The sequence below is a fragment of the Colobus angolensis genome, unplaced genomic scaffold (genome assembly GCF_000951035.1).
Source record: "Colobus angolensis palliatus isolate OR3802 unplaced genomic scaffold, Cang.pa_1.0 Scaffold288, whole genome shotgun sequence".
In the NCBI taxonomy this organism is placed as follows: Eukaryota; Metazoa; Chordata; class Mammalia; order Primates; family Cercopithecidae; genus Colobus; species Colobus angolensis.
Window position 1 is genome coordinate 155503 of NW_012116132.1, and position 13956 is coordinate 169458.

At 44.2% G+C, this 13956-nt stretch overlaps 1 protein-coding gene across 1 annotated transcript in view; it reads left to right on the forward strand.

Annotated features, from left to right (window-relative positions):
- Positions 1 to 11754, forward strand: part of LOC105516698 (dynein heavy chain 14, axonemal-like) — a gene marked incomplete at its 5' end in the record, with an annotated part of 154523 nt that extends 142769 nt beyond the window's left edge. Inside the window, 5 exons of the mRNA XM_011948971.1 lie at positions 1066 to 1178; positions 2489 to 2628; positions 5072 to 5232; positions 10977 to 11123; positions 11516 to 11754. Coding sequence (XP_011804361.1) covers positions 1066 to 1178; positions 2489 to 2628; positions 5072 to 5232; positions 10977 to 11123; positions 11516 to 11731 — 777 coding nt within the window. The remainder of the gene's footprint in view (positions 1 to 1065; positions 1179 to 2488; positions 2629 to 5071; positions 5233 to 10976; positions 11124 to 11515) is intronic.
- Between the last annotated feature and the right edge of the window lie 2202 nt (positions 11755 to 13956).

Consider the following 13956-nt stretch of genomic DNA (forward strand, 5'->3'; position numbering starts at 1 on the left):
GGTGCAGCACACCAACATGGCACATGTATACATATGTAACAAACCTGCACGTTGTGCACATGTACCCTAGAACTTAAAGTATAATAATAAATAAATAAATAAGAAAAGCAATGGGACAAGAGCATGGGCTGCAAAGCGAGCGCTTGGTGTCACCAACCTAGACAGAGCCATGGATTTAATCTGGGAGAGGGAATATAAAGTAGCAAAAGAAGGCTGAAAGGATTCCAGGCAACACCAGCCTGGAGGGAGGGAAGAAGAGGTGCCAATGAATGAGACCTAAAAAGAAGTAGCTGGAGAATTCAAGAGAAAGCCAGGATGGAGTCTAGTCACAGAAGCCTAGGGAAGAGAGCAGGAGGAAGCAATGAGGTCCGTCAAAAGCTGCAGAGGATACAGTGCAGGGAGTGAGGCTTGAATATGGAAAATAGAAGGTTGCTTGTGATTTCTAATGAAGACTCCAGAAGAGGGGACAGTAAACAAAAGGAGAAATAGGCTAGAGGGCTGCAAGGGTCTCCTCCTCCCCACTTACAACAAACAGGTAGGATTGAGTGTTGGGTGGTTTGTGTAGTTAAGATGGAAGGGAGCATTAATAAACAGCGCTAGAGAATGGAAAGCTGAATCCACAAGGGTAAGGGCAGAGGCAGCTAGGCTCAGAACTGGAAGGCAAAGGCAGGTAAGGGAGTAGACAGTGGGTGGGATTTATAGAACTTTGTATCGGGGAAGGCCAGGAAGCTGAAATTGCTCATGCCTAATAGCATGTGAAGGTAATCTCCCCAGAGAGGAGGAAAGAAGGTGAGAAAATGAAAAGATTTGAGAAGAGTGATAAAAGCCTTCAGCCAGGATGGAAGCTTCCAAGCGTTTTATCCAAAACACTGTTAAGATAATGTTGTTTTGCCCTGGTAATAAGGTTTAGACTTTTCATTATGTGCTTTCAGTTGGAAAATGACATTCTCCTGCTAAGTTATTTCTGCCTGGCACTTGAGTCTATTACCAAGGTTTGCAGAAATGTTCCTAATGACCCCAAAGACAAGGAAACAAAATGATGTGACTGTCTTTACATCCCAACAGAAACACGCCTACAGATCATGTAAGCCACTGAGTTCCTGGATTGATGATCTCATCCAGCGACTGAATTTCTTCAATACTTGGGCCAAAGTGGCTTATACTGCAATACAGCGTCGGTATGGATGAAAGCTGCTTTACATTTCTTCCTCATTTTTGCTTAAAGCCCAAAGGTTTATGACATCATTTCCCATGCCTGGTCTCCTTGGGTTGTCACAGTTACATGTGAATTAAGCAAGGGCGGGATTCTTCTGTTTGAGCTGAGAAAGTGGGGACCTAATAATGTTGAGTCTTGAGTAAACTCCCTCCACTCCAAGAGACAGAGTTATGACTACAACATAGTACATTTCTCTTTCCTAAGAAATGCACAGGGTGAAATGTGAAAGGAAATAATTAGTTACTGTAATTTTTTTTTTTTTTTTTTTGAGACAAGAGTCTCGCTGTATCACCCAGGCTGGAGTGCAGTGGCACAATCTCGGCTCACTGCAACCTCAGCCTCCTGGGTTCAAACGATTCTTCTACCTCAGCCTCCCTAGTAGCTGGGATTACAGGCACCTGCCACCATGCCCAGCTCATTTTTTGTATTTTTAGTAGTGACAGGGTTTTACCATGTTGGCCAGGCTGGTTTTGAACTCCTGACCTCAAGTGATCCATCATCCAAATGATCCTCCCATTTGGGAGGCAGAATCCCTGCCTCCCAAAGTGCAGGGATTATGGGCATGAGCCACCTCGCCCGGCCACATGTAATTTTTAAATGTGTTTTTAGTTACAATAAAAATAGCTGGAGAAGCATTAGAGAAGCAACATCTAGCAAGTGCCTCACAGGATATGGAGCATTTCTCTAGGAGCTTTACTCACAGCGACCCACTCAGTTCTCACAGCAGCCCTGTGATGTGAAGTAGGTGCTATCATTATCATCATCCCCATTTTAGAGATGAGGAAACTGAGTCCAAGGACATGAAATGCCCAAGGTTTCACAACTAGAACATGCAAGTATTGAGATTCAAACCCAGAACTGGTTCCAAAGTCTGTGCCAGGCTGCCTCCTATACCGTTTAACTATAAGTGTAGCAGCAGCACTGCAGAATCTGACCCACATTTCTTTATATCCTTTGGGAGAAGTCTGTGCCTCAAAAACAACAAACAAGATTCCGCAAGGCACAGTCAGGATTCCCACTATAATAATGACATCTCTTGTTACCCAAATCTGTGGCCTTGCAGCCTTTGTGGTCCCCCTTTTCCCTTATGAGCTTAAAACCATAGCTGGCTTCCATTCAAGGACCTGATAAAAGTCCTGCATTGGGGGAGTTGAAATGAAAAGTAAAAGAAGGGCCCTGGGGGGGAGGGACTGGAGGAAATGGCCCACATCACCCAAAGCTGTGCAATTATTATGATCTTAACCCCCCAACCTGTGGTCTGCCTTCCACTAGGTATATGAGATTTGTCACAATTTGGAAGCAGTCTATTCCATCATCTAGCCAAAAATGCAAACACCCTGAGGAGTCAGAGAACAAATTCCTTGAGGGATTTCCTTCAAGATACTGGCTGCCAGCTTTCTTCTTTCCACAAGGTGAGCATTAGAACCAAGGTCAGCTCCAGACCTGGCCCAGGCAAGTCTGCACTCAGCCCCTCTGTCACTCACATTTCCTCCTCCCCTTTAGGATGACGACACCTGCGCCTCCACAGGTGTCTGGGTCTCTAGTGTGGACTAGAGCAGTCTCTTCTCCCTCCCCACTCACCTCCTTCCCTCACCCCAAACTCCTCACATGCCAAATCCACCCACCCCTATCAGATTTCACCTGCGCCTTGACAGATCACTGTCCCATCTCCTGGCCATTGCTTCTGTGATGTCAAAGGTCAACACTAGCACCCAGCCCCTCCAAAGGCCATGACAAAGGGGTGGAGATGGGCAGCTTCACAAGATTGACTCTGAGCTTCAGCCATTCATTCGTTTATTTCTGTAACAAGACTTGATGACTGAATGTTTGCTGGGACCTAGGCCTTACCTGCTCAGCACAAACATCAGCAGGGAAGGCAGGGATGTCAGCAGGGAAGGCAGACATGAACCGGAGTGCATTCCAACGATGTGTGGTTGGGGGATGGAAAGAGAGTTGTAAAAGGGCGACACTGGGCTGTGAGCTCCATGAAGGCAAGAACCAGGTCTGTTTTCACTTCTGTGGTGTCCCTAGCACCTGATACAGGCCCCAGCACACACACACACACACACAAAGCTCTCAATTATTTGAAGAATGAATGAATGGCGTTCTGAATAGAATATATGAATGGATCAGTACTTGTGGAGCATAAAACAGGGGAACCTTCACTAAGAACCAGGGAAGCCTACTAAGGAAATAACGTCTAGGATGAGTCTTGAAGCTTGCTACCAATTAAGTATTATCCAGGTGCAAACAGAGGAAGAAGAGAATAATTCGTGGAGCTTACATAGTATTTACTGGGTGCCATGCACTGTTCTGAGGATTTTGTATAAAAGGGATAAGACATTTAATTCCCATGGCAATCTTATGAGGTTGTTACTGTAACTATCCCTGTTTTCAAAGAGAAAACCTTAGTACAGAGAAGTTAAGAAATTTGCCCCATCATATCACTAGCAAAAAGTTGAGAGTCTCATCCAAGGTCACTCCACTACTGAGTGGAATGATTCTAGAGGGGACGGGGGGAAACTAATAGGTGACTGAGTCAAGATTTGAACTCAGCCTGACTTAAAAAGTTGAGTGTTTCAATGACTGGACTAAGCGGGGACAGCATTCTTACTAGAGAAAACACCATTCGCACTAGGAGAAACCAAATGTTCATTATGGCCAAAATAAAAGACCACAAAAGGGAGAATGGTGCAGCTGCAAAGTTGGGCACGGCTGGCCCCCGGGGCTGTGTAAGACACACTGAGAGAGCTGACTCCATCCATAGGATGGCCTGAAGTGTTTCAGGCCAGGGAGGTTATGATCCAGCAGCTACAGGAAGGAAGAAGGGCAGGGGTACATTGGAGAAGAACGAGACTGGGTCTTGGTCATTTAAGGAGTCTGCAAATTAGCCAGGCGTGGTGGTGCACACCTGTAATCCCAGCTACTCAGGAGGCTGAGACAGGAGGATTGCTTGAGCCCAGGAGGTCGAGGCTGCAGTGAGCCATGATCACGCCACTGTGCTCCAGCCTGGGCAACAGTGCAAGACCCTGTCTCGTCAAAAAATAAATAAAAAAAGGAGTATGCTTTATTCTCCAGGCAAGAGCTGGTGGTGATCAGAGTAGGGTAGTGGTAGTGAGCAGAAGCGGGGAGTAGGGGGCATTTAGGAAGCAGAACCAACTGGACTCTGTGTTTGGAAGGACAGGGGTAGGGGGGAGAAGGAGGTTAAGCATGACTCCTAAGTCTCTGGCTTGGAAAGCTGGGTGGCTGCTGGCGTCCTTCACCGAAATACAGAGCACAGGGAGAGGAGCAGGCTGATGGCGATTGTAGTGACAGGCATGGTGAGTTCGAGATGGTCTCATTTTTTTCCTACTGCAGGTAGCCTTTCTCCATGCACCCAGGGGGAATCATGGCCACAAGCACCTCAGCAACCCTAGAGGCAACAGAACCTCCCTTTTCCCAGTGTCCATATGTCATTTCTTGAGGAAGACTCTGACACACTTGGTCTTGTAGTTGCCCCGGTTCCCATCTTTGTTGCTGAGAGGAGGAGGTATGATCATCAGCCAAGACTGGCTCAGAAATGGAGAGGGTCTCAGAATTTACAGCCTGTCTATACCCACAATGAATACAGAAGGGGTGCTGGCCTTGAAAAACAGCCCCCGTTCACCAGGAGGCTCCTGCAGCTGGCCAGACCAAAGTCACCAAGGCCTAAGAGGGTGGGTGAACTGGCCCTTTGCTCCCGCCCAGCCCATCTCTTTTGTTCTCTCTTTTTCCTCCACTCTTCCCTTCCTTCACCATGAGACATCATTGTTGCTAACCCCAGCAGGAGGCCCTGAGACTCACAAGGAACTTGATGATGTATGTTCTTCTCCAAAGCCTTTCTTGCTGCTGTGCTTCAAGACTATGGGAGGTCCCGAGGAATCTCTGTGGATGCCCTCACCTTCACCCACCATGTGATTTCTGACACCACTGACAAGGATGAGAAGTTCTCCGTATTTATGCCAAAGAAACTCAACATAGTCAGGAGAGCATTTAAGGTACTGGACTATTCAAAGATTAGAAAGGGTAATCATTCATTCATTCATTTATTCAATCAATTATGCCCTCTACAAACCTTTATTCAGTAGCACTTACCATGTTCCAGGCACAAGAGAGGCAGATGGAAAAGCTACAGCCCTGCTTCAAGTCCAAATGCCCTCAGACTTCTTGTCTCCCACTCTCTTCCTTGAGGAGGGGGGGAAAAAAAGATTATAAATCATGAATAAAAGATTTAATTCAATATAATCAACAGACTTTCTAAGTATCCCCTATTACAAATGAAGACAGAATGCTGCTGAGGTCAGGATTAAAAGGTGATATTTTAAATCAGGGGGCAAACCTGTCCTAGCTGCTCTTGGCTGAAATGCCTGCCCCCACCAACTGGCTTATTCCAGAGCTCAGCCAGGTGCCAAGTGGAAACCTGCACCTACCCGGCCCTCAGCAGTGCAGCAAGTGGGGCCCATGGAGGCAGCTTGGGCTGGAGCAGAGTACACAGCACCAGTGAGCCAGATGCACCACACACCCCAGCCCTGCCACTCACGCCACTGTCCCCACTGATTTGAAGGGCCACAGTTGTCATTTTCTAAATTCCAGTTTGTTCTGGAAATCTATTTTGCTGCTCCAGGACTAATGCTGGAGAGGAAGGGGGATGGGATTGGGAGAGGTTGGTTTAAAGATTAAAAAAAAAAAAAAAGAATGCGAAAGGATGCTCAATATTTTTAGTGAGAGAAATGCAAATCAAAATAATAATGAAATACCATTTTACACCCAGTAGGTTGGCTATAACCAAAAGAATTGAAAATAAATAAATAAATAAATAAATACAATCATGTACCACTTAACGATGGGGATACGTTCTGAGAAATGCATTGTTAAGAGTGTATTTCCACAAACCTACATGGCATAGCCTACTACTTACCTAGGCTAGACGGGATAGCCTGTTGCTGCCAGGCTACAGATCTGTACAGCATGTTACTGTATTGAACACTGCAGGCAGTGTAACACAATGGTAAGTAATTTGTGTACCCAAACACTTCTTCTACACATGGAAATTCACAGATGCATTGCTCTACGTCATCACTAGGCAATAGGAATTTTTCAGCTCCATCATAATCTTACAGGACCAGCTTGGTATATGTGGTCTGTCATTGACACAAATGTTGTTATAGAGCTCATGATTAAATAAATTGAGGGTCATACATAGCCATATGTTTAGCTTTGGTGTAGATACTGCCAAATGGTTTTTCAATGTGGTTGTACCAATCCACAGGCCCGCCAGTAATGTAGAAGATTGCTCCACAGCCCTGCCAACGTTTACTTGGTATTTTTAGTGGACGTGCGGTGATATATCTTTTTTTTTTTTGAGATGGAGTCTCGCTCTGTTGCCCAGGCTGGCAAGCTCCGCCTCCCGGGTTCACGCCATTCTCCTGCCTCAGCCTCCTGAGTAGCTGGTACTACAGGTGCCCACCACCAAACCCGGCTAATTTTTTTGTATTTTTAGTGGAGACGGGGTTTCAACGTGTTAGCCAGGATAGTCTCGATCTCCTGACCTCATGATCTGCCCGCCTCAGCCTCCCAAAGTGCTGGGATTACAGGCGTGAGTCACCGCTCCCGGCTGCAGTGATGTATCTTTACGATTTTAATTTGCTTTTCCTTGATGATTAATGAAGTTGGGCACCTTTTAAAATGACTATTGATATTTGGATCTCCTCTTTTGTGAAGTTTCTGTTCAAGACTGTGAACTGTTTTTGTCTTATTGATTTATAGGAATTCTTGTATATTCTGAACATATGCTATCAGATACATGTGTTGAATGTGTTGAAAGCATCTTCTCCCACTATGTGACTGTCCAAATCACTTTCTTAATAGTGTCTTTTGATGAACAAAAACTTTTCTGTTGTAACGAAGTCCAGTGTCTCCATCTTTTATTTAGGGTTAATGCTTTTTTATGTTCTGTTTAAGAAATCTTTGCCTACCCTAAACTAAATTCATGAAAATATTATCCTGTTACCTTCTAGAAACTATATTGCTTTAACTTTCATTTTCTATGATCTATATATAACTGAAGGCCATGCATGGTGGCTCACACCTGTAATCCAGCACTTTGGGAGGTCGAGGCAGGCAGATCACCTGAGGTCAGGAGTTCGAGACCAGCCTGGCCAACATGGCGAAACCTCATCTCTACTAAAGATACAAAACATTAGCCGGGTTTGGTGGTGTACACGTGTAATCCCAGCTACTTGGGAGGCTGAGGCAGGAGTATCGCTTGAACTTGGGAGGTGGATGTTGCAGTAAGCCAAGATCGTGCCACTGTACTCCAGCCTGGACAACAAAGTGAGATTCTGTCTCAAAAAAAAAAAAAAAAAAGTAGAATTGAGTTGTGTATGGTGTGAAGTGAGATCAAAGTTCTTTTGGTTCCATATGGGTACCCAGCTGACTCAGCACCATTTCTTTTTCATTGAAATGGCCCTTTCCCTACTTCAACTTTGTCATAGATCAAATAATTCTGTATGCCTGGGCCTGTTTCTATTGAAATAATCAGATCATTTTTATCCTTTATCTCATTAACATAGTGGATTACATAGAACTATCTGGAGTGTACTTTGTTATAAGGTATGATCCCTATATCAGGAATTTTTTTAATGAAGAATGGAAGCTAAATGTGATGAGAGAGCTTTTCAGGGTTTATGGAGATTATCACATAATTTATCACTTTTATCAATATGATTTATTAAAAGATCCTAAGGTTGAATCATCTTAATTGTAATTTTTTTTCAAGATTTTTGTATCAATATTTTATGTACTATTATTCTATAGGATTGGGGTGGGGGGGCTTGAAGAGGGTGATGTTTTTAGTTTTTATTGTGCATATTATTAATGGTGGTTTCCTTATTCTAATCCTGTCTGCCTTCTGTCTTTAGGGAATCTCACAGTTTCTGGTCCACTGGGGATGCTTCTTGTTTTCCAGTGCTTTTATAGTTGCATTCTGGGATTTGGGATGGGAGGAGGTGGTGGACACTCATGCTGTTTGGCCTCTTGGTCCAGTCCTGGTCTTCCTCTCCTCAGCACTCATCAGACTGCACTGAAGATGATTCCGAGACTACCCAGAATTAGTGAATGTTAGAAACATGTCAGAAGAAGGATGGAACTGGGAGAGTTTGTCCTACAAGGCAAAAGACTGAGGAGAAAAAGAAATATTGAAAAGGGTGATACATGAAGAACTAGGCTCTAATTCTGCTAGAACTCCAACCGGGGGAGCCTCAAGGGGAAGACACATGCAGTTGATCTAAAGTGATGATGGTGGAGTGTCCTTTTATAGACAGGGAGTGGCCTGTCACTAGAGCTTTAGGAGAAATCAGGTGACCACTTGGCAAAAGTACTGACGTGGAAGAAAGTTCAGGTTCAGATGTGTTTTCGACTTGAGGTTTACCCAACTGTTTATTAATTCACTCACTTGAAAGTATGGGTCCAAAACTGCTCTGACTGTTGGAAATACTGAGATGAACAAAAGAAGGCTCCTGCCCTCCAGAAGATCCCAATCTGCCTGATAATGATGGCACTGATGCTTACTAGCCCACAATGACTGAGTACTATGCGCTAAGCTCTTTACCTGCATTACTTAATCCTCACAAATTATCCTCATTCTGTAGGTCAGGAAATTAAGGTTCCAAGAGGCAGATCGTAAGCTTTGAACCCAAGTCTAGCTGACTCTACACCCATAGCCTAACCTCTTCCTACATAACACATTAGACATGAAAAGCCTACGAGAGGCAGATGTGCACCAGGGCCTTTTCTTATGACTCCCAGGGGGAGTGCAGGAGTATGGACTGCCTGCCTAACTTTACTTTTTGCCTCTATCCATCTAATCAGATGTTCTCAGTTATCTCTGCTTTATACAAAGAACCAGCTTCCACTGAGTTGAAGTAAGATTACTTCCATTTATTCTGAGTGGCTCTTTGAAGAGTTAAATCACTCCAAAAGGGGCTGTTTACCAATTACCTACAGTTAGGTTTTTTCAGAGGAAAAACCCATGTAAGCTATGACCAAGTTACACAAGTATAAATGGAAGTGACATTGTCAAATGCGTTAGATTAACTTCTTCCAAGATTGTTAGGAAAGGACAACACTAGAACAAATGCAGCACAGGAAAATCTGCATTTATATAAGTTAAGGGGAAGAGAAGTAAAAATCATTGTACAAAGCAATTCCCAGTAAAATTCTTTTTTTTTTTTTTTTTTGAGACGGAATCTCGCTCTGTCGCCCAGGCTGGAGTGCAGTGGCGTGATCCCAGCTCACTGCAACCTCCACCTCCCAGGTTGACGCCATTCTCCTGCTTCAGCATCCTGAGTAGCTGGGACTACAGGTGCCCACCACCACGCCTGGCTAATTTTTTGTATTTTTAGTAGAGACGGTGTTTCACCATGTTAGCGAGGATGGTCGCGATCTCCTGACCTCGTGATCTGCCCGCCTCAGCCTCCCGAAGTGCTGGGATTACAGGCGTGAGCCACCGCACCCGGCCAAAATTCTTTTATAGAATAAGCCAAAATAGGAAGTGCTTAATATGAGTTCAGCTTGCACCTCCAGGTAGTCACATTCCAGAGTGGACAACACAGAAGGCGTCACCAGGCACAGCACAGGCTGTTCCACACTGCCACCCCTGTGTCAATGAGCTGGCCCAGGCTGCATCAAGGGGCTCAGGACAGCAGTGCCCATCCCTTCTCTTCAGAAACCTGCCCCATCAGAGGAAATGGCAGAGCCCTCCAGGGTGGCCAGGTACTTGGCCGCCAGCTCCTCCAGGCTGGGCATCCCTCCAGCACACCTGTAGGAGAGCATGTGGCTTCACAGGCCCACCTTAGGCACACCTGGAGTCACCTGGAATTGGCGCTTCAGGCAACTGTATTTTCTACTTCGCAGACCTTATCAGAAACTCATTTTACTTAACCCTTTATCATTAAAATGTAATCATCTATTTAACCTGTATCATTCAAAAATATATGGAACCTGGCCAGGCATGGTGGCTCACACCTGTAATCCCAACACTTTGGGAGGCCAAGGGGGACGGAGCACTTGAGGTCAGGAGTTCGAGACCAGCCTGGCCAACATGGTGAAACCCGTCTCTACTAAAAATACAAAAAATTAGGTGGGTTTGGTGGTGTGCTCCTGTAATCCCAGCTACTCGGGAGGCTGAGGAGAACCACCAAAACCAGGGAGGCGGAGGTTGCAGTGAGCCAAGATTGCACCATTGCACTCCCGCCTGGGCAACAGAGCGAGACTCCATATCAAAAAAAAAAAAAACCCTCTTCTGCCATTTTTACATTTCTAGAGCCTAAAATAGTAGTTGTGGCCACTATGGTAAAGGTAAGTGACATTTGAACACAGTGTACTCTGTCACCTTTTGTAACTGTTCTTGCTCTCTCCTAAAAAGCTAGGCTACACGATTACAGTTGTAGAAATTTGCATCTTTATTGTGTTTGAAGGTATTTGTCTTCATGCTGAGGAAGGGCATCATGGAAAAAATACATACATTTCAGTTCAGGATGATTATATAGATACACCTAAGCCTATAACGTTTTTAAAGCACTCAGAATAGGAAAAAAAAATGAAGTATTCACCTTACAACTTGGGGCAACATGACTTAGGCAGGACGAGCCCCTCTGGATGCGTCGGCTCAGTTCTGGACGGAGCCTCCGGTTGGTCGCTGCTTCTCCTGGGGACCCCTGACACCACCTCTCTTCCATCTTAGGGCTCGGGTTCCTCTCACACTGGAGTTTACATTTTTGGTTTATTCATCGAGGGGGCAAGATGGAATCGCGAACAAAAAATACTGGAAGACTCGCTGCCTCTAGAGATGTGCTGTGATTTTCCCGACATATACTTTTTGCCAACAAAGGTAACCACCCTGCTATTATCCTGAAATCCTAAACCTCTGAGCGTTCCTTCAGTAATATATAAACTACTCTTATTCCCATTCCCTACAATTTCACAAGGGAGATGTGATAATATACTCAGACAACAAAGATTTTAAATCTCCCAAAATGTTACTAAAATCTAAAGTAGATGCTATACTTACATCCCATGTTCTCAATAATATGTACTATAAAGTCATAATACTCTTTAAATTCTCCAGGTATAATTTCCACAGGCTGTTACATTAACCATTTAACCTTAAATGTATCTAATTCATAACAAATCCCCCAAGCCTATAGCATACAAAAATGTGAGCTACTGATTCACTTGACCTACACAATTTGACTACTGGAATTTTTTTTTTTTTTTTTTAAGATTTCTACTGAAACACCAAACGCTTCCAACCAGACAGATTCAGAATGTTATACTTTTGAATGCCCAGTTTACCAGACACCTGAGAGGTCAAGAATTTTAGCAACTACTGGTTTACCAACAAACTTTTTAACATCAGTGTATTTATCAACGAAGAAACCTCCTAGTCACTGGATCACAATGCGGGTTGCATTGCTTTGTGAGAAGAATGAAAAATAAATGTCCATACCAAACCATTTTAATTTTTGACTCTAACCAGACTTACATGTTTCAAGACATTCATGTGTAGTCAACACTCCTTTATAAAGTATTTGTGTGTTTAGCCAGACTGAATAGGTGCAGTCTTTATTTCATTTGTACATGAAAACTTCAACCCAGAGGGGAATCTTGCAGCTGCGTTTTATCCTAAGTACGTAAGACCTGACCGTGCAATGTCCCTGTGGTTGGGCTCTAGTACAGGTCAGCACAACCCAGAATACAGCAAATCTGACTCTCCTAACAGTAAAAAGCACAGCACCTGACAGGATATCAGGGCATGCCTTTATGAACTTTTTGGTAGAAATGATTTATAAAATTATATACAATAAAATAAATATACACATGTAGAATAGATCTTTGGAATGCTTCCCGTGGCTTCTCTAAGTAAACACAGAATATTCCACTGCTGACCTAGCTGCAGACTTCTGAAACTAAAGAGAAGGGCCTTCTTCTTTAAAGAAATGCAGTCTGGGCCAGGCATGGTGACTCACGCCTGTAATCCCAGCACTTTGGGAGGCCAAGGCGGGTGGATCACCTGAGGTCAGGACTTCAAAACCAGCCTAGAACAACACGACGAAACCCATCCCTACTAAAGATACACAAATTGGCCAGACGTGGTGGCGCAGGTCTGTAATCCCAGCTCAGGAGGCTGAGGCATGGGAATCACTTGAGCCTGGGAGGCAGACGTTGCTGTGAGCTGAGACTGTGCACTCCAGCCTAGGTGACAGAGCAAGACTCTTGTCTCAAAAAAAAAAAAAAGGAAAAAAAAATTGCAGTCTGGCTGGGTACAGTGGCTCGTGTCTGTAATCCCAGCACTTTGGGAGGCCAAGGCAAGATGATCACTTAAGGCCAGGAATCCAAGACCAGCCTTGACAATATAATGAGACCCTCTTTACAAAAAATGTTTAAAAAATTAGCCAGGCATGATGAGGCACCTTTAGTCCCAGCTACTCAAGAGTCTGAGGTAGGAGGATGGCTTGAGCCCAGGAGGTTGAGGCTGCACTGAGCTATGATCATGCCACTGTACTCCAGCCTGGGAAACAGAGCAAGACCCCACCTCTTAAAAAACAAAAAGTGCAATATGGTTCTGACTTCACTAGACCTCTTTGCCTACTAAAAGCCAAATCCTGAGAATGTGGTAAGTTCAATGTTTCTATAGGAAGAATGTTACTCTATTAATAATGGCTATCATAACTGAGCACTATGTTGAGCACTAATAATTCCTGTACCATCCTCAGGCCCCTCTATACTATGTGGATATATCAGCCAGATTTTATACATGAGGAAACCAGTGCTCAGAGATTAATTGCCCACACACACATTGCTAAGAGGGAGCAGAGCTAGCATTTGAAGCCACATCTCACTGTCACTTTATCATCGCAATAGTCCATAGGCAGAAAGCATAACCCACGTGTACACAAATGAAGATCCAACAGTCCCTTCTCTCCATAGTAAAAGGGGTAGAAAAGGTGGGACTTGTACCCAGCGCTAGACTCTTTAACAGCCATGAACAAGACATGTATTTAACTGTGTCCAGGAAACTGTACCATCTACCTTTAAGTAAATTGCACCTAGAAACACTCCACCTTGTATCTTTTGTTAAAATCCTATACTTCATCGATTTGCTCCAAACAGTGCAAAACTAAAGACCAAAATATATATCATATGCTTGGTATTGGTGCATATTCTGACACACCTACACTTTGCAATGTAATGTCACAATGTAATGTCCCAGCAGGAAGAACTGAGACACGAAGCTGTCTGATCTCATCTCACAATTCAGGCTTAGAGTCAACTGGAAATCCAAACGAGCACTAAAGCATGGTCAGCAGGCATAGTACATGTGTGTGTCTCTCACACATGTACTGTCTTTCAGATGCACAGATGCTTCTGTGATTCATACAAATGCATTCGAAAGCATGACTGAATCTACAATAGTTTTAGCATTTCTGTATTTTCTCAAACAGCAAATACTAAATACATGACCATTTTCTGGGAGTTAGGACTCCCAACTAACCCCTTTGAGTTCCAGCATTCTGAGTCTTAAAATAAACAGCAGTTGGCCAGGGTCCCAAACAAATGATCCTAGGAAAACAGGAGGCTGGGTGGGGGTGGGAATCTAAGGGCTCCTATCTTGGTCCCAAAAATCCCAGAGTTTCAAGCAAGAAAGGGGGGGGAAAAAAAGG